General features: G+C 40.2%; 3 protein-coding genes across 4 annotated transcripts; all 3 read right to left on the bottom strand.

Moving 5' to 3' along the window:
- Positions 1 to 1,261: 1,261 nt before the first annotated feature.
- LOC112288172 (L-type lectin-domain containing receptor kinase S.4) lies at positions 1,262 to 4,497 on the bottom strand. The gene has a single exon (XM_024532081.3). The coding sequence runs from the start codon at positions 3,997 to 3,999 to the stop codon at positions 1,711 to 1,713; it is 2,289 nt and encodes a 762-aa protein (XP_024387849.1). The 5' UTR covers positions 4,000 to 4,497; the 3' UTR covers positions 1,262 to 1,710.
- Positions 4,498 to 9,442: 4,945 nt separating this feature from the next.
- LOC112288257 (putative sphingolipid transporter spinster homolog 2) lies at positions 9,443 to 15,138 on the bottom strand. Of its 2 annotated transcripts, none has more exons than XM_024532272.3 (15): positions 14,970 to 15,138; positions 14,430 to 14,567; positions 14,069 to 14,170; positions 13,708 to 13,812; positions 13,335 to 13,410; positions 12,999 to 13,073; positions 12,505 to 12,607; positions 12,169 to 12,234; positions 11,570 to 11,671; positions 11,280 to 11,356; positions 10,998 to 11,111; positions 10,622 to 10,741; positions 10,379 to 10,507; positions 10,134 to 10,212; positions 9,443 to 9,936 (listed from the first exon to the last, which is right to left on the bottom strand). In XM_024532272.3, exons 1-15 carry the CDS (start codon positions 15,038 to 15,040, stop codon positions 9,857 to 9,859), a joined length of 1,437 nt encoding a protein of 478 aa, XP_024388040.1. In that variant the 5' UTR covers positions 15,041 to 15,138; the 3' UTR covers positions 9,443 to 9,856. The 2 variants fall into 2 exon arrangements, with proteins under 2 accessions (XP_024388040.1, XP_024388041.1); XM_024532273.3 differs by lacking the exon at positions 14,970 to 15,138 and adding an exon at positions 14,708 to 14,953.
- A 2,543-nt stretch (positions 15,139 to 17,681) lies between these two features.
- LOC112288258 (putative calcium-binding protein CML11) lies at positions 17,682 to 18,989 on the bottom strand. The gene has a single exon (XM_024532274.3). It carries the CDS (start codon positions 18,446 to 18,448, stop codon positions 17,918 to 17,920), a length of 531 nt encoding a protein of 176 aa, XP_024388042.1. The 5' UTR covers positions 18,449 to 18,989; the 3' UTR covers positions 17,682 to 17,917.
- Between the last annotated feature and the right edge of the window lie 121 nt (positions 18,990 to 19,110).

Here is a 19,110-nt window from a genome sequence, read left to right as displayed (position 1 = left end):
CTATTATTCAATAATACTAGTTTAAGAATCAAATCACAATAAGTTTCAGTACTATATACATACATACGTATCACAGTACTAGATAAAAAGAATTCCTTCACAAAGAAAATCACACTCCACTCTCAAACAAAACAGGTGAAGAGTGAGCACGATGAAAACAAACTAAAAAATTTCTAATAGATATTGAATGCATATGAAAAGCATGCAGAGGCACATTGGGGCGGACTTAGAGAACACAGCACTGAAATACTAGATCTTGGACAAGACCTCAGCAGTTGGACGTTGCTATTCTGAGTCCCCACACTGGCTACTTCACCGACCTGGAGCGCCGAATCACGCTAATCCTATTCCAGGTGCTTCACAATCCTCACTAAAGCCCAGCACCACCGATCAGTTGCAGCAACAGTGGCAGGCTTTGTTGCTGCGTAGCACAACATTTCTGGGACCACCTGCACTGATTCAACCTAAAAACCTCACTACACCAAAGCATGACAGTACCACTGCACTGCATGCTCCCTAGATGTCTAATAATTCTTACTAATAAATGTGCTGCAGTTTCCCTGTTCGATGCATGTGATGGGTAGTCGAGAGGATCGAGAGACGATGAAGCCCAGTTCCATAAAATGGTAGCTGGGTCCCGGGAGATAGTTCGCTAGATTGAACTGTACTCTAGAATCTCGTGTTCGTCTCCCTTCAGTTTGTGTGACCCATCCGTGCAATGCCCAGCTTAAAAGCCTCTGCATCCTGTGTGCTGTCTGGTTTCCCAGGCCGACACTCCGGGATAAGCAGGCGGCACCAACAGTTGCTCCTCCTTTCCAGGCATACGCCTTACTGCAGCACTAGATCCAGCGATTGTGGGAAACTAGCACCGACCACGACTTGCCAAGTCATTGAAACTTGCCTTCACTGGGGCGAGCCCGTGATCAGGCCCACGCCTGGTGGCCTGCAAGACTGTGTCTCGATTTGAGCCGTTGGCACAACTTGCATCTCTCCTCTGCATGAGCCGACACCCTCCCCTACACCAACTCCCTCACCTTCCTAGAGGGTAAAACAAAGCTGTTGAAGGGGAGCTGAGACACATCGCACAATCGAGCTTAATGTTGTTCACGTGATGATTGGACTTCTCACATAATTCATTAATCTACATCATTACATGGCGATTACAAGTTTTAGCGAAAGTTTGAAGATGCTAAGCGAAACAATTTAAAGCATTCATGCGATCAATTCAGGACAGATGGATCAAATCAGGACAGATCGAAGATACATAGATAATCAGTTGTTCAATGAACTTAAAAGATCTGCTCCACGGTAACCAGACACATGAAAAATAAATGGTTGAAAGATATCTATAATTAAGCTAGTTTTCAATTTCTACACACGTTGAAATCAATTTGCGACAATTGCAGTGATACAACACCTTCTAATGGAACAGTTATCATCTGAAAGAAAATATTATTAACAGATTTTGTTCCTCACTGCCCAAACATCTGCACATGCAAAAAGCTTGGCCACAAGTGCTTGGACTGCACAAAACAGAACCTCAATTCGCATGATGATCGAATATCAGCAAACTCCTGAAAATTGTAGCGACGGTTATCGATATTTGGGGCTGTGTCGCCAAAGTTGAGTGCAGATCAGGGTTGCCTCCAAACACACCGCCGTATCAAAACGATGATGTCATGCAAGGTTCCTTCGAGCACGATTGTGATCTCACCTTCCAGACTTGAATATGTCAGACATGGACGTCTGGAAACTGCCTTGAGCGAAGGAACTGGATTGCGACGAGCCCATGCCAGTGAAAGTATTGGATTGCGTCGTGGGGGTGGCTTCACCTGAAGACATGTATTTGCTCCACGAGACCTGATATGGTTCAGGCTTGGTGGATGATAACTTCGGTAGGTTTATTGATCCCTCCTCACTGTCCTGAAACCACTGGTTAACCTGTCGCATTGGGGGACGCTCACTCGGATCCGGAAGACAACACAGGAGTCCTATCTTCAAAATGCTGGCTATCAGGCTCTGCTTATCTTCCGGGTTAAGGTAATTCCTTGCACCATAGTCCTCATACTCGTCAGAGTATTCTATACTCTGCTCGCGCACGTAATCAGGTTTCGACTTAAGAATCCAGGGATCCGCCACACTGAGGATATTCCCCGCTTCGTGTGCTCGCCATACGCTATCCAGGAGGACATAATCTCCCAGATTACAGTCTGGGTTTGTATTTAGCGGCTTCCTCCCGCATACTACTTCCAGCACTAAGATCCCGAACGCAAATAAATCCGTCTCCTTGGTTGCACGCCCCGTGTGCTGCATTTCCGGGGCCATGTACCCCAGCGTTCCAGCCAGCAAGGTCGTCTTCTCCACTTTCTGGTGATCTACCAAGCGAGCCAGCCCAAAGTCGCCCAAGCGGGCCTCGAAATTCTCGTCCAGCATGATATTGCTGGCCTTGATGTCACGATGTAAAACGCATTGCACCCATCCCTCGTGCAAGTACTGAAGTCCCGCTGCAACTCCTGCCAAAATGGAACGTCGAATGGGCCACGATAAGGGCTCAAAGTCGGTCCACTTCGGGCTAGGGTACAACCACATGTCCAAGCTGCCGTTGGACATGTAATCGTACACAAGCACCAGGCCTTCTTTTGATTCGCTCCATGCTCGCAATTGGAGAAGGTTTCGATGGCGAATCTGGCGGAGGCTAGTGGCTTCAGCGAGAAAGCTCTCCTCACCCTGCTCATTGCCCTCCTTGATGCGTTTCACAGCTAAAATTTTTCCTGACGGTAGGGTACCCTTGTACACATCTCCAAAGGCGCCACTCGAAATCCGCTCGCTGGGGCTAAAATTTTTCGTTAACATGCGCACCTCACTGTAAGTCATAGCGCCCGGATTCCCTTCAAACTCCGGGGTTGTCATCTGCGCTAGCCTTCGATGACAAAGGTACCTCTTCCTGCGTTTCATTCCGACGCACACACACAGACAGAACAACCCTATTCCAGCACCTACTGCGCTGACGATACCGGCGATTAGTCCAGCCTGAGATTTGGGTTCAGACGTGTCAAAACCACCCGTAAACTCCCATGCTTTAATGTAATGTTGCTCATAGAATTTACCCTGCCAATCATTTGGACCATTTAGACCCATGCCGAATGTGCTTCCACTGAAGCCAACAAACATATCGTTTTTTAGAAAAGCGTTAGCTAAGTTAACATGAGAGGCTGTCAAATCCGTCAACATTGTCGACGAGCTCTTGTCCTGGATCGATCCCTTCCAGAATTGAACTCGAAGTTTGAGATCTGTGCTATTGTAGTCAATCGAAGCCGAGAAATCCCCCTTGTTTCCGCAGAAAAAATTACAATTCGTTATATTGGCACTGCCTAAACACAGATTCGAAGCATTCAACTTGTTTTTGTTGAGGATGACTGCGATGTTGCCGTCACTTACGTCGAAGTCAGGATTGTACTTGTCATTGCGGTATGAGTCAAACGTCACAGCGAATACGCGGAAGTCCGTCTGATTTTCCTTGGTGTCAAAAGCACACATCCGTCCCCCTGCGAGGTTCCAGTAGGATGCTCTTTCGGTTCCGCTCGTGTCGGCGTTGCTTGGCGTAAAAAAGAAGACCATCCCATCTCCACAATACGTCAAATTACTGCTCTGAAATGCAATCGTAAAATTCGTGCTAAAGCTAGAAGCGGCCCCTTTCGCGTCTTTCATTCGCACTGGATGTTTGTACAACAGTCTACCGCATGAATTGCAAGTTTCTTCTCCACTGCGTCTAACGCACTTTGCCCAATCAGCAAGTCCTTGCAAAGAGTAAGCCTTATTGGTTCTGTTGTACGTCGTGTCTCCGAGAGTATTGACCGTCTCGTGGTTAGCGTCACCATCGAACATAGAATAGGAAAACGATGTGCCCAAAGCGTGGGCCTGATCATGTAAAACAGCCAGCGCTAGGATCACCACCCGAAGACACAGAGATGGAGTCCACATCGAGCCCGCCCTTGTCATCGGAGCTTACGCAGAGATACACAACTACACCCTATCTTCTAATAACCTGATCCACGGCCAGCAGACATCGCAAGTCTGATCAGCCGCTATGCCCTCGCCACCCATACATCAACACCAACCACACTTCATCACACTCCACACTCAGAAAGGTAACACGACGGCCTTAAGCCGCAGCCGCGATACAAAACTTGCAGTCGCAAATGCTCTTCTGTACCCACATACCGAGCGGTACTCTCTGCTGTGTAGCCCCGCGAACCAAGTCCGGCACATGCTAGAGAATAACTGTTGACACAACCCTCAGCCCCAACAGTTGCGGTTGACAATCCGCAGACCTCAGTGGGCGGTGCGCGACGAGTCACCATGGTGTGTAGGATACTATAGAATAATTAGTGTCTCCTATTATCAACCATGTGCGGGAGATTACCAGCACCACTGCCGACAACTCCACAGGCTACAGATCTTAAGCTTCGGAAGCAGATGATTGTGTGTGATACAACGAAGCATATTTGCGGGTTTAGGAAATCTAATCATACTCATTTGCACTCGTTCCCACTACACATGGCACACAGTCATGCAGTCTATGGTTAGGTGTAAAATTGGAGTGTTGACGAAAATTGCTTGATCCGAAGTTACTTGCCACTAGGGGCAGTTTTCAACTTGTTTGACACTGTGGCTTTGAGATTCAACCCACGAGTTTTAGAACAGAAGCTGTGTCGAAAAACCAAACTCTCATGTGGGTGGGGTCCTGAACTGGGTCAACATGCCGTCAACCAGCTTTTTGTTGACATTTTTCATTCAGTGAATTGGTACAGAAATGTAGCTTAGCGGACAAAGGGGGTATATTTCCTACTCCATGTTCACTGGGCCTTTCTGTGGTCTACAGATGTTTGTGTGCTATTGGTCGCAATGTTCCATGTGTTTGGACCATGAGCTACAGTAACATATTAAGTCACGGGCCTGTTGGAGTTGTTGTCTTCAGGGTTGTGGTTTTTGGGGGGTCAAAAAGTTGGGCCATCTTGCTTTGATCAAAGTGTTAGTGCTGTGATAATGTGTTCAGCACAGGTGAGATACGGTGGAATGTCTAATATGACAGTGAAAAGCAGACATTGTTGTGCACATGATTTTGTATCCACCAATTTTCCAGACTGTGTTTATTAGAGAATTGAATGGTGATTATACCCATACACATAAAATAAGAAGAGAATTACCGCTATTTACATGTAATCACTTGTCACATGGAAACTTAAAACACTCATCTGCACTGAAATATCAATTGTGACCTTTAAATAATATGCAATTTTCATCATTTATATATCCAAGATGTCAAAGTTAAATCAAAGTAACTAATAATGACAATGATGATAATTTGTAACAAACTTGAATTCAATTACTCATGAAAGTTTGTATCGAAATTACAAACAACAACTGTAAATTGTGGGCATAATCTTAACTGGCAGCCCTAGGAATGTCTTGTTGACTTAAGTTGTTGTACACTTTGCCATTTTATTAGATTCAAATTTTAATTATTTTTTAAATGCAGAATCAGTGTTTACAATGTATGTAAATATATATATGTATATATATATATATATATATATAAACGTTGTACAAAACCATGACAGCTGGCGAGTATTTCAAACAACATTTGCTCTACCGTTCTGGTTCCTTCTTCTTCTTCTTCTTCTTCTCCATGTCTTCCTCTTGTTATAAATTAATGCCTTCCCATCCCCACATTAGACCTTCGAATAAATCAGCACATCTGCTACTTGTATAGTAGTGCAACTTTTATTTGAAGAATAAAGAAGCCTTGAAAACAGTCAATGCTTACCTCCACTACGTCGGATGGCAGCTACCAAAGCGGACAAAAGTATTGATCTGGTCCACCTCGATTCTCAAATTCCACCCAATATTATTCGAAGAACAAAGAAGCCTTGATAGTTGTATATGCTTTTCTCCACTTGGTGCCATAGCACCCACCAAAGCGGTCAAAAACTATTGATCTAGTCCACCATGATTCTCAAACACCACCACTTCACACACACACACACACACACATATATATATATATATATATATACAGACACAAATCCACTGTTAGATACAAAACGTATAAGTATGGACGGGAATAATACAAGGAAGAACACGAGGAAACAATATCATAAACAACTGTCCGGCCGGAATGGAAAATATCATAATACTATTCATATTAATAGTATTCAATAATGCAGAATCTGAGGCTGATAGAGCAAGTGGCTGCACGCGGAATCGAGCCAATGATCTCTCACTCAGTTGACTCCAGCAATTCTCTTGCACTGCTGAAGCATAGACATCATCCATTTAAATTTCTCACCTTCCTTTGTGCCAAATTTGGTGAAAAAAGGTGGATGTGTTTGTTTTCAATCATGCATCTGATGTCCTTAATTATCTGTTGTTTTGGGGGATTCGAAGTTTACTTGACGAAAAGGAAAGGAAGCAATACTTCATTCGTTTACTAAACATAGAAAGTAGTCCATTTCGTGGATTTTAATTATGAGATTAGGGTGTGAGCATCTGCTGTTTTGGAAAAGAAACGACTAAAACAAAAAAAAAAAAAAAAAAAAAAAAGAAATGGGATTAATATTCGCAAAAATTGAAGAAGGGGGAAAAACAAAAAACTGAAAACAAAAAATCTCTACTGTTTGTGGGTTCAAACAATGTTTTAAAGTGTTAATGTATTCTTTATAGATATAATTTCTGGGCACATGAAATTCGTGACCCAAAAAGTCAATAGCAAGAAAAGTTCTACTTGAGTGTATAGCTTTTGACTTTTTTACAACTACGAATCTCATTGAATATTCCTTAAATAAAAAACAGGAAAAAAAGAAAAAAAAAAAAAAAACAAGAAAATAAAGTAAAAGAAAGCAACGCCTGATCTGCATTGGGATTGTAATGAAAACGTTGAAAACTGTGTGTTTTATTTTACAGAATTATTATACTTTTTCTTTTATTCTAAGGTTTGATATTATTTTGGATTGATGGTGTTGCATTGTAGAATAATACTTCTTTATTCTTAAAACAACCTTTTGATGATCTATGAATGCATCAAACATCTCATGCAATCAACTACTCCTAAAATTTGGTGATTTTAACATTTGCTTATGATCAATAATTTGTAAGAAAATTTCTGTCATGATTGTTTTAGAACAAACATTCTTTCACATCAAACTCTTTTAATAAATGTAATTTTAATTATTATAACAACAAAAGGAAAGGATATTCTTTCTGGCTGTAGTGGAAGCTGTAGAGTTTGTGAGTACAAATAGATCAAATTTTTATGCTTACCCATATATTCTTCCTTCTGAAAAAACAATAATATTGTAATTAGGCATACTTATTGTTTCTTGATGTTATAGGTGTACAATTGTTCAAACCACATTTGTAACTAAGAAAATGTGTTGTTTTCAACATCTGAGATTGCATGATGTGAACTATCTACTTGATTTTTTAAAATTTTAAAATCACATTTACATTACTTCTTATATAAGTATTTTAAAATTATCTTTACTCGTTGGTATTAATAAGTGAATAAATAAACACTTATTGGCTTTATTAAAAATGGATAGAGTAAGTACATAGCGAATGTGTCCATGTTTTAAAATACTTTGGAGTTTATCCAATTTGATTAGAATAAAATAAAACAATTACAAACCAATTCTTTTGTACGATGATATCAGATATAATTAATTTCTTCAATTCCACCTTGTTGTTGGTGAATTAAGAGTAAGACGTTCATGGTTGTACACTTCAAAACGTTAGAGACATTACATGATTTTGATGGGATTGATGTAACAATACTTCTTATTTTTCTTTAAAGAAACATATATAATTCCGGGTTTTTTTGAGACTCAAATATTCAGGTGCCCTCTAATTACAATGAATCATAAACAATCTTCTCTCTTTACATTTATTAGCACTTCCTCTGAAACCCTACTCGATACTTTTTACAATAAATGAGCGTATTATTAGCTACAAAACATGTTTACTAATTTATCATATCATATACATATATATATATATATATATATATGTATTGAAGTTGAACAATTTCATGTGACAATGATCTGAAATAGTAATACTGGATTAAAGGTTTGGATGGTGAACATATTTAGGATACCACCACCACCAAAGCATATTAAAATAACGACAAAAAATGGCTTTTAACGAGATTTCCGTATCTTTTGCATAACAGAAGCTAACATTTTAATGGTATTTGCTAAACAATAAAATATTCTTTTGCAAATTATTCTTGCAATGATGACTGGATTAACGTAGGAGATGTTGGTGTTTTCCGTCCACGTGAAATTGCACTTAGCGCTACCATGAAAATGATTCTTTTCTTCATGTATAGCGGCTACAAGTTGCTAATTAACAAAGTCAACCAATTATATTCGTAAATCAAAATAACACTATCAATGTCAATCATTTGCATGCATAAACAAAAACGTTTTTTTAACAAGGTTCACAGATATTTGTTAACTCTCTTGAATCAAATCCAAGATAGTATTTGAATCAAATCCAAGCAAGTAGCCACTAACTACTCTTTTCATTTACTCGAAAATAAACTTTTCAATGATGAAAAAACATCCATGTCATTCTTGACTGATCAAAATTTTATTTAAACAAAATATCCAACTTATATATGTTTTTGTGAATTTACTTCAAATAAATTTTGTTAAGTTTTTGCTGCCGTAGATCAATCCGATCAATCATGTGATCCATCACTTTTCTTGGTTCCTTGTTGTTGTCAAAGGGCCGAGTTATTCTTATTGTATGTACACCAGTCTTGACCTCAAGGTTGAGGATAGATTGCGGACGCGCACTAATTTAGGCTCATGCTCGGCATGAGCTTCTGACATGGATGATGATTTGCTCCATCAGCTGCTGCTCTCAGTTGTGTGTCGTGTATGAACTGGAGTATTATTGCAGATGGATTGATGGGGAAGAAATGTGCGGCATTTTTTGCTTGAGAACTCGATTCCAAATCAGTCGGCCAATTGTGGAGCCGTTGATTTCCACGTGTTCTCTGAGTTCTGTCGTACTTTGTGCCGGTCAGATGTGTACAGTTGTTTCATGTGGAGGATACAGCACGAAAAATTCAAAATTTAGGAACGCGATTTTTTTTCGCGTAATCTAGATCTGACGTTTGCATGCAACCAATAACTATTTGGAAGTGGGTTTTGTTTTTGTGTCTGCTTTCGTCAATTGAGATGGCTCTTCAGCAGTGGCTGGCGCGTTAACATCTAAAGCGACTGTGGAGGGAAGTTCGAAGCATTTTGTATGATAACAAATAAAGTTCTGGATATAAAAATCTTTACGATGGTGGTGATGCGTTGAATGATATTGTGGGGTGTCAATTACTCAATCTAACCCGTGGTCCAGATTGAAACAGTGTAACCCGAGTTGATTGGCATTTAATCTACTTATCAAACCTTATTAATTCTCGAACAAGAATTCATAACTTCAGGCTGGTGGTGGTTTGGGTAATCTCAGGTGCTCTGCTATGGTCGCTTTCCTGAAACTTCTTCCCAATTTCAAGATTCTAGGTGCCTACTGTTCCTAGAAATCAGCAGGCAATGAATTTTTGTTTATCTCATATCCCAAGAATTCAGCGTGAGCTATTCCTGCACTACACGATCCTTGGGCAACACCATATTCACTGATTGGTCGAATCCTCCTTGAGGATGGCCAAAAGAAATCTGACCTAATCAAATTATTCCTGAAACCATTACCTCTTCGGAGAAGAATTATAATTCAACAGCTACACATAGAGAAATCAAGGCAAGTGTACATGTATGAACGCTATATTACAACAGTTCCATCATTCCGATGTCAGCAGCCGCGCTTCTGAAGAGTTCTTGGTGCCAGTCGTCTCCCCATCCACAGCAAAGAAAAACATCCCTGCAACCCCAACGATTAGATCATTTAGAATTTCACTGTAGAAGGTATAAAATATGTTTAAGGGATGAGTTGACATCACAAATCTAGAAGGGATAAAAAGTGACAGCATGAAATCAAACATATACACCAGGCAATACAAACGTATTGATGTTGTAGTCTGCACAGAAAGCGCAAGAAAATAAGGCATGTATACGTACCAACTGCCCAAATGGCAGCAGCTAGGTAAAATATGGATGTTAAAATGAGGCACGTCAAGCGCCAATTTTGAACCCAATCCTGTGATAGATAATAGAGCACACAACAAGTGAATTACGTGCTTATACTCACCTTTAAACAAGACCCATTTCACAACTTTCGATACAAGTAAGAATATATCCCATTTAAAACGCAAGAGTCGAAAAAAATAAACCCTCGTAACGGTGTCATTTGTAAAAGCAGATACCTGAAAGAAGCCTACAAGAGGAGCTGACGGCACATCTCCAAAAACATGTATGCAAACCGTAGACATGGCCATGGCTAATGCCTGAAGACTAGGATTAACGCTCATGAGGGAGAGGCTATTTACAGGTCCCTGTCAGCACATACACATACAGATGAGTAGTAATCAGTATACCAAATCCAGACATGAGATGGTCTGTATACCATCTGTGAACAGAATTGCTCAATGAAAAGTAATGTGGCCAACCTGAGTTGAAAAGAGGAAAAATTCGCCAACTGCAAAGAGAAGAATGAATGCAGTTAAGCTGTGTGACAGGAAGGCCAAAAAGCAACCAGTGGCTCCCACGGCTGTCGCCACTGCAAGCAACTGCACCAAGAAACAAAAGAAACCCAATTAAAATCCACTCAATTTGTCTTAAAACAACATCAATATTAACCAAATGGTACTCCTTCGTGTGTGTAAAAAACTAGAGAAGAGCATTTCTTTATGTGAAGTAATCTGATATACTTCACTGCTATCATAAACAAGGACTAGACAACATTTTTTTTAATAATTACTGTGATTGCAATAAAAAGAAACCAGTCCCTAGCAGACAACAAGACACCACAAATAAATTCAGCACCTTGAATGAATTCCGAAGAGAGGCTCCTATATAGTCCAAGAAAAGACCGCCACAAATAGTCCCCACAATACCAGATAGTATGGTCACCCCTCCAAATATCTCATCTGCATTTCCCTGCTCATTCACAAATTTTCACAAAATGTTAGAAGAAGTAAAAAGATTTGCTCAAGTCACTCTATTTCCTAAATGAGCAAGAAATAACAAGAAGCACAGAGTACATTCACTGCAGCGGTCCCCATCGTCAATTGCATCCTTAAATTTGAACTGGTTAGGACCATTTACCATTTGGAATATTGCTAGACCTGCTTTGGGACCCCAATATGCATATGCACCGAGAACGAAGTTATACACAATGTAACCTGCAATGCACAATCCATGAACTTAGAACGAATGATCATGCTGTGTGAGAAAGCCCTAAAAACCGCTTTCCGGTTTTTAGGACAGAACTTCATCGTGCTACTAGTACAACTAATTGATCATGAATCTAGTCACACACAAAATCATTCAAACTATAGATTAGCTAAATCAAGAACAGTTATCGAACGCTTGAATTGTCAGTTGACTTCACTCACCTACGACGTTCGTGACGTAGGGCTGACAATACGCCAGCTCCTTGATATCAGTCAGGATACTACCTGACACGAGGGATTCATGCGGATCCGAAGGCACCACGTCTGCACATTTCAGATGTTAGTCAAGCGGAAGATAAATAATCGAAACAAAGAAACATGTTTAAGATACAATTGTAGAAGTGTTTGGTGTCAGAGAGTATCAGATCCCCTACACATACTTTTCTGCATAACTTGTTTCTGTCTATCTTGGTAAGGTTATAGAAAAACGATTGATGAGTGAAAGTTATGTCGCTACTATATCACTAATCCTGTAACACTGATGCACCAACTATCATGCAAAATCACTAAATATTTGCACCAAAGATAAAGTCTCATGCTCTTTGAAGTAGTATTAAAAGTCATAGCTCAAAACGTCATTATTAAACTTCTAATCAGCTTTAAGATGCACTGAAAGAGATCTTTGGACCCAGTGATAGTGTGAAGCAAGATCGTGAAGCCAATATCAACCCATATATAGCTGTGGAAACACACAAAAAAGCGGAAGAGCTTACAAGGTAATTTCCATATACATCAAACAGCATCAAGGCTGGAATACAAACCTTCTGTGTGAGAATGCTGATCTTCTGCGTCAGACTGAGGAATTGCTTGAAGCTTTTCCAGATTTCCTGCTCCCATCGAAAAGGAAATGTTAAATTCTACAACCAAACCTACTTAACAATTCAAATTTGGAGGTTACGATGTAGACACCACAAAGACAACATCCCCAAGAGGGACTACAATTCCATGAAGTAAAGAGAACGACATCTCAGTGTGCACAACACGAACAGAATTTGATCAAAGACACATGTTTGCACTGTCAGGAACCAACATCTTCGTGAAGACAACCAGTAATTAATCGAGTAGTTTGAACTATGAGAGAAGCGTGTAAGACCAACCTTTCAGGTAGACACGGTCGGAAACAAAACCAAAGATTGCAAGGGGGAGCATAAGTAAACTCTCAATCCAAAATGCAGCTCGCCACCCCAATGTTCCTCCTACCTACAAGCATTAAGAAGCTTCAACACTTGAGTCTCCAACAAAAAGAAAAAACAAAAAACAAAAAAAACAAAAAAAACAAAACAAAAAAAAACAAAACAAAACAAAACAAAAAACAAACAAACAAAACAAACAAACAAAAACAACAAAGAAACACGATCGACAAAAAAGGCTAGACCGATTCCACAAACTGAAAAGCCAAAGATCACAGGCAGAAAATGTACTAGGATTTGGCAACCATGAAAAAAATTACTTCAGAATTTCGTGTAATTAGATCATCAAAGAGAATCGCCGAAAAAGAATGATATTCCACGCTACAAACAACTATGTATCAAAACCAGCTAATATCTCCACACAAGTTCGAAGAATTAAGGGCAGGTAACTGGATACATACCACTCCTCCGTAGACGTACCCCAAGGCAACACCCACCGGTATGAACATATAGAAAATTGAGATCCAGGAAGAACTCTGCAAATAGAATTTAACCTTATTTTGTGACCATCAAAAAAGTATAAAGCACATTAATGCAGTCTCATCGACGTTGACCTTGCGGCTAATCGGAAGAACCATGAGATACGAGGAAAACATACGAAACAATGTATAAAGGGTACTTTCGTACACAAATAACATGATTAGGCACTATATTATTCACCCCCTAAAACGAGTTATCCGCAAGTTGCAGCATTAATATACAAACTACAGCTGATAATCCTGTTAGCACCATTTCACCTGTGAAGGTGGAGCAACATCAAGTATGTAGGGAGCAGCCAAGCTGACAAAGGACGCCTCTCCCACTCCTACCAACCTGCCAACAGAAACGTCAGTATTAACTTATAGACGTTTTATTAAATTATAGATTGTATTAACTTATATAATTTAATAGACGTCTTCCGTATGACGCTCCACAAATTGTTTCAAGTTTCATGGAGTATACCGACGTCTATTAAATTATAGATTGTATGCAACTGACCCTGTGATCACGGCAGTCAACCCATGTACGGTGTTCATCAAGTAAAGCTGCGACCAACTGAAGGAACAACTCAAATTAATTATAGAACTACTGAAATTGGAAGTATTTAACATGTTAAAGTTGCATACTCACATGCGGGAAAACGTGATAGACCAAAACCCTACGGAAAAGCCACACCCTGCTGTCGCAAGCACCCATACTGAAAGACCAACTCCAATCAGACGAAAAGGATTTAGCCTGTGAAGGGAAAAGAACATCTGTATTAGACCAATAAAGAAAAGTTACAACAATGAGAACTTCACATAATCTCACTCTTGCGCAATAATTCTACACACTATTGGTTTTAGTACAAAGAGAAGGATTGCATGATCAATCTGCAAAAGCCGATCACATCTTCAGATGGGACATATCATACGATTTGAGATAGTGTACCCTGGCAGACCAAGTTACGGCAGAGAATAATAATCAGTGATAAGCAGAATAATATACTTACTTCTTCGACAGGTGAGCGAAAAAGGGGGACGCTACTAGAAGCCCAACCATAAATGCAGACGATAGAATCCCATCTTGAAAGTAAGTCAACCCAAAATCGCCCCTACCATCCAAAAGGTAAACTGTTAAACCCTATATTAGAAGAAACTGCGTACAAATATTTGGGTTGTGGATGTGAACACATGCATTCAATGTTGGAGCTTCGCCATGTAGACTCCCGAAACAAATTTCACCGATACAAAGCACCTGCAAGTCCAACTTCCAGAACTGTACCAAAAACATCGTCCCTGACTTGAGTTCACAGCCACGAATCCACAATAATCCAAAACATCCAACTTTTAACCCGATCAAGAATCACTTACTGGATCCCAGAGCCATGATAGCAAGTCTCATCTTTCCGACACCCTGCATCTCCGGGCACTCCATTGACTCCATTGCTCGCAATCGTCCCACGGTCCAAATAATTCAGCAGATTAATCCAGCAAAACAGAACCAGGAGTCTACACAACCGTCAACAATAATCGTCATGAGCACCGGCATCATCACCACCCAGCTCAGAATTCCCAACAATCAAAACTATATCTCGAACCTCCAAAAGCACCCAACTAACCACAGCAACCACAAAAACCTTGCAACTCACTCTCCATTCCAGAGAATATCCGATCGGCGACAGGAACAGTAGTCTTCATGAAAATTCCAGATCAGACATCTCAACACAAACAAGTGAAAAGAAGATCTAATACGTATTAACACCCCACAAACGAGACTGCTTCCACACGCTCGGAATTAGACCCAAAAGACTAAGATCACCAACATAAAAAAGCGGTCGATTGAATTGGGAAAAAGGCAGGGGGAAGAATTGGGTACAGGGAGATGGAGACAGGGAGGGGGAGTGTGTGTACCTGCGAGGCGTAAACCAAGAGGGTTGATGGTGGCCCCGGAGGCCACCATCATCGAGCTGAGTCCCTGCCATCCCCCCACTTTCCCCTTGTGCTTTGCTTTGCTTTGCTTGCTTGCTTGCCCTTCGCTCTGCAAAATTCGAGCTCTCGTCTTCACTGGAGCACACTTCGGCACCACGCCCTATTCTTCGCGGCTATGGGCGCGCCTTTTCCCCCCACCATGTCATTGCTTCTGGCCTCAGTGATGTGCCTGTAACCGTGCAGGCGGGCGGGTGGGCGTGGGGCGTAGTCATTTATTTTTTCTTCTTCAAGATGGTTAGGATGGATGGATAAATTTAGTAAATGCCTAGGTCTATTTAACATCCCTCTACATATATTATGTGTTGATGTTTCTAAGAGGTATGATTTACATTGATGTAGTTCTTGAACATAAAATAAATTATAAATTATTGAAGAATAAAAATAAGAAATTTACAGAAAGATTTTACTTCCACAGCCATCTTAACAACAATCTAATTGTAATTTGTGGTGTCATTTAGGTATTAACTTTGTAACTTTTTGATAATCTGTTTAAAAACAATATTTTTAACTTTGAAAAAAATTAATGTATAATTTAATAATAATAAAAAAAAAAAAAAAAAAAAAAAAAAAACCATGTCAAGGTAACAAAAAACATATTGAAAAGTTTGATTGTAATGTATATTAGATTTTGAAAAAAAATCCATTTGATATATGATTTTTAAAACTTCAGTAATGTAAAAACTAACACATAATCTTTTGTAAATGAGACTTAAATTAATACTAACATGTAATATTTGTAGCAGATTTAGAAATAATAATATAGATATATATATATATATATATATATATATATATATAAGTCAATAAATTAATTTATACTTTTCATCAAATAATAGTGATAATTATAGCAATTTCATTATTTTATTTTATATTAATATATTTATTTCATTTTATTATGATGCTAACTTTTATACGTATAAGCATGTCAAATTTTACAAGTACATTTTCAATACTTCTAAAACTTTATATAGTGACAGATTATGAAAATTATACTAAATTTCAAAATCTGTTTCATCTTTACATTTATCGCAAACTCTTGAATCAAGATTAGAATATAAAAAGGATATTAACAAGATTGTAATTAGTCTCAGTATTGGCTCTATTTATACCATCTAACAAGAAGTTCATGTAATTTTTTTGTAAAGACTAAAAGACTTACAAAAAAAGTATTCAAATATTTAGATACTATTGAAGTAATTTCTCAGATTTACAAAACCTAAGAATCTAAATCTAAATAGTACATAAAAAAAACACTTGTAAATCCCACTTCATATTAAGTAACATCTAAATTATTTTACAAAAAGAATATTTTCTATCCAATCCAATTTAACTAACTTTTATTTGTTTTAATTTACTATTAGTGTCTTAAATGTTACAAATGTTTCCAAAATTTGTGATTGTATGTTAATGATTAAGGTTTTACAAAATAACCAATTTTAATAGAATCTGGCTTTGTGCACACATCTGAATATTTTCTTATAATAGAAAGGTAGATTTTTTTGCTTATTTTAACGAGAATAAATTAGATATAAATCTAGAAAGCATTTAATTAATTTTAATTAATATCTCATGAGTTTAATTAACACACATTCACAGGATGGAAAAATTTGACATCAAAAGCCTCCAAATTGACAGCCAACATGATCTTGTGTGCCACCAGGTTAAAAATCCACAAGAAAGATAAGCAGTAATGACAATTTTGCAACGACCATCAAGTTGAAAGAGAGACGTACAAAATTGTGAAACAACCGCACAAAGCAACAAAAAAGATTCTGATCCATTACAAGCCATCCTTGTCTATCGTGTCACATTGTTCGCTTACAATGTTCCTATCTTTTATGTATGTAGTACATATGTTAAGTAGTTACAAGTACAACAGTAATTTACGGATTCAAACAGAAGTCTTGAAACATTCTCGTTAATTTATGTAGTTCCCGACATGTTAAAGTTAATTTCAACAGTCACAAATATTTCAAGTGCTGAAATAGATAAAATTTGGTGCACTCATATGCATTGTGGTTACACTGATGTAGGACAACAAAGACGATTCACAGTTCAAGGCAACCTTTAACACATTCCGAGGATGAAGAGATAACTCTTCCAGGGGGGCTACTTCACAAACATTTCGCACCATTGTCGTTGAGATCATGTCTCCGAAGTACTGCTCACGAAAGCAGGGTGTAGGGAATCAGTCACAGAACGACGGCCAGGGAAGTAGAGCTTCCTCACAGTTTCATAACCTCGTATGCAACACACAGGCAGATGTTACCGCACCGGTTTGTAACAGAAAGCTCCAGTTCTTCAGTCTTGTAGGAGCCTGGATAGATCGTCACCCCAACTTGGAGCCGCTTAGTGTCAGGTCAAGTCATTTCGTAAGTCGCCTGCACTGAATCGCATCTACGTGAATGAGTGTGAGGTAAATTGACGTACTCTCTGAATTGAGTGGGTCGTTCTGGAGTGCGCCTTCCTGGACTACATGTCCTCTCGTAGGAACCGACTTAATAAGGAAGAAGAGTTCACGCTGCCCATGTCAAGCTCCGAACATCCAGAACTAGAAATATGATTCACATCTCACAGATCTCAAACTTCACCAGTTACGGGCTTTTTTTTAATCAAATAATGTAAGAAAAGGTGGGGGTTGAACAGTCATCTGGTTGTGGTACAAGTTAAATATTACACAAGGCATCCTAATGGTTATAGTGATATGATCACAAAGGTATGAAATAGCGTAAGAGGCAAATTTCGTGCCTGAACACCGAGTTAAGCAAAATCTCAAGGTGTCCGTATTCTCTATCAAACTAACAGCCCGAATCATTGGGTCACTAACGTCTATTGTACAAGGACCACGCGAGCATGACGGGCAAGAAGACTCAGACATGAACATCCAGTCTTGACGCGCACGTCATCGCGGCGGAAAACTCAGAAAAGCTGATCCTTCCATCGCCATCTGAGTCGGCCTCCCGAATCATAGTCCTTAGTTCCGTCACAGACAAGGTCTGCCCGAGCTTTGCCATTGAGTGCGCAAGCTCCGCTGCTGTGATAAACCCATTCCCATCTCGATCGAAAGCTCGAAAAACGGTAAGCAACTCCTTATCACTATACACCACCGCCTTCACCAACTCCGGGCCCATCAACGAGACGAACTCTGCGAATTCAATCATTCCGTTTGAGTTCGTGTCAGCCCGTTGCAGTAGTGCCTCCAGTTGGTGCCCCTCAGGCTTCAACCCCAGGCTCCGCAACATCAATCCAAGCTCCAGTTCGGTAATGCTGCCATCCTGGTCTCTATCGAACCGCGCGAAGATTTCCTTCAGCTCCGCCAACTGCTCCTTGCAGAGCGTCACCCCTCCCACCACGTACTCCGCCTCCGGCCTCTCCACAGTCCCCGTCGTCATCACCACCATCACGCCCTCGGCTGCCTCAAACACACAGGAAGCAGCCCTTCCCGATCTGTAATCTCATACAGAAAACAAAACAAAACACGACATTGCACCCCACAGCTCCAATTTATGCCCCTCTGTGCAAACGAATCCAATGCAACTCCTGCGACTGAACACGCCGCCCCGATCTCGCCACAAGCGCAAGCCGTGCATGAGAAGAATGCTTCACGCCGTCGTTGGCGCGCTAATTAGTTCCAAAAGCTAACCTAAGTAAGGAATCCACCCCCTCTTTCGGGCATATACCAATCACCCCATATCCTAATTTAAGCGCTAGTGATAGAATCTACAGGTAGCGACAACCGTCGACACGCAATGGACCGCGAAACAGCGACTCCAGCTATTTACGAGGCGGTACCAGAAGGGGTGCAAAAGCTGGTCCCGATGTTTGCGTCTGGATGACACTGCCATGCCATTGGAGGGGGGCTGGAGACGCATCATGGCGCAGTGTGTCCAGCCATGGGATTACTATTCATACAGCCCTGGGAGTGGAAGAGCCGGGCCGATAGGAATCCGGCGAGGGAGGACCCAACTGTGCACGACGATCAGGCCAACTATGGCATGGGCCACAGCTCGCGCTGCACATGCACTCAGCGCTGCTCCTCGTCGTCGGCTGTCAGTGGTTTCGC

Source organism: Physcomitrium patens, chromosome 11 (assembly GCF_059467195.1).
Source record: "Physcomitrium patens ecotype Gransden chromosome 11, ASM5946719v1, whole genome shotgun sequence".
In the NCBI taxonomy this organism is placed as follows: domain Eukaryota; kingdom Viridiplantae; phylum Streptophyta; class Bryopsida; order Funariales; family Funariaceae; genus Physcomitrium; species Physcomitrium patens.
The sequence above is the reverse complement of the archived record's forward strand: the minus strand, read 5'-3'. Positions and strand labels throughout refer to the sequence as shown.

Bases quoted from the DNA above. Each gene is read 5' to 3' on its own strand.
- LOC112288172 (XM_024532081.3), bottom strand. From the start codon at position 3,999: ATGACAAGGGCGGGCTCGATGTGGACTCCATCTCTGTGTCTTCGGGTG.
- LOC112288257 (XM_024532272.3), bottom strand. From the start codon at position 15,040: ATGGCAGGGACTCAGCTCGATGATGGTGGCCTCCGGGGCCACCATCAA. The intron at 11,672-12,168 runs GTTTGTATTCCA...TGAAATGTGCAG, and splicing joins TCAGCATTCTCACACAGAAG to ACGTGGTGCCTTCGGATCCG. The intron at 9,937-10,133 runs GTACGTATACAT...TTGGGGTTGCAG, and splicing joins TGCTGCCATTTGGGCAGTTG to GGATGTTTTTCTTTGCTGTG.
- LOC112288258 (XM_024532274.3), bottom strand. From the start codon at position 18,448: ATGGTGGTGATGACGACGGGGACTGTGGAGAGGCCGGAGGCGGAGTAC.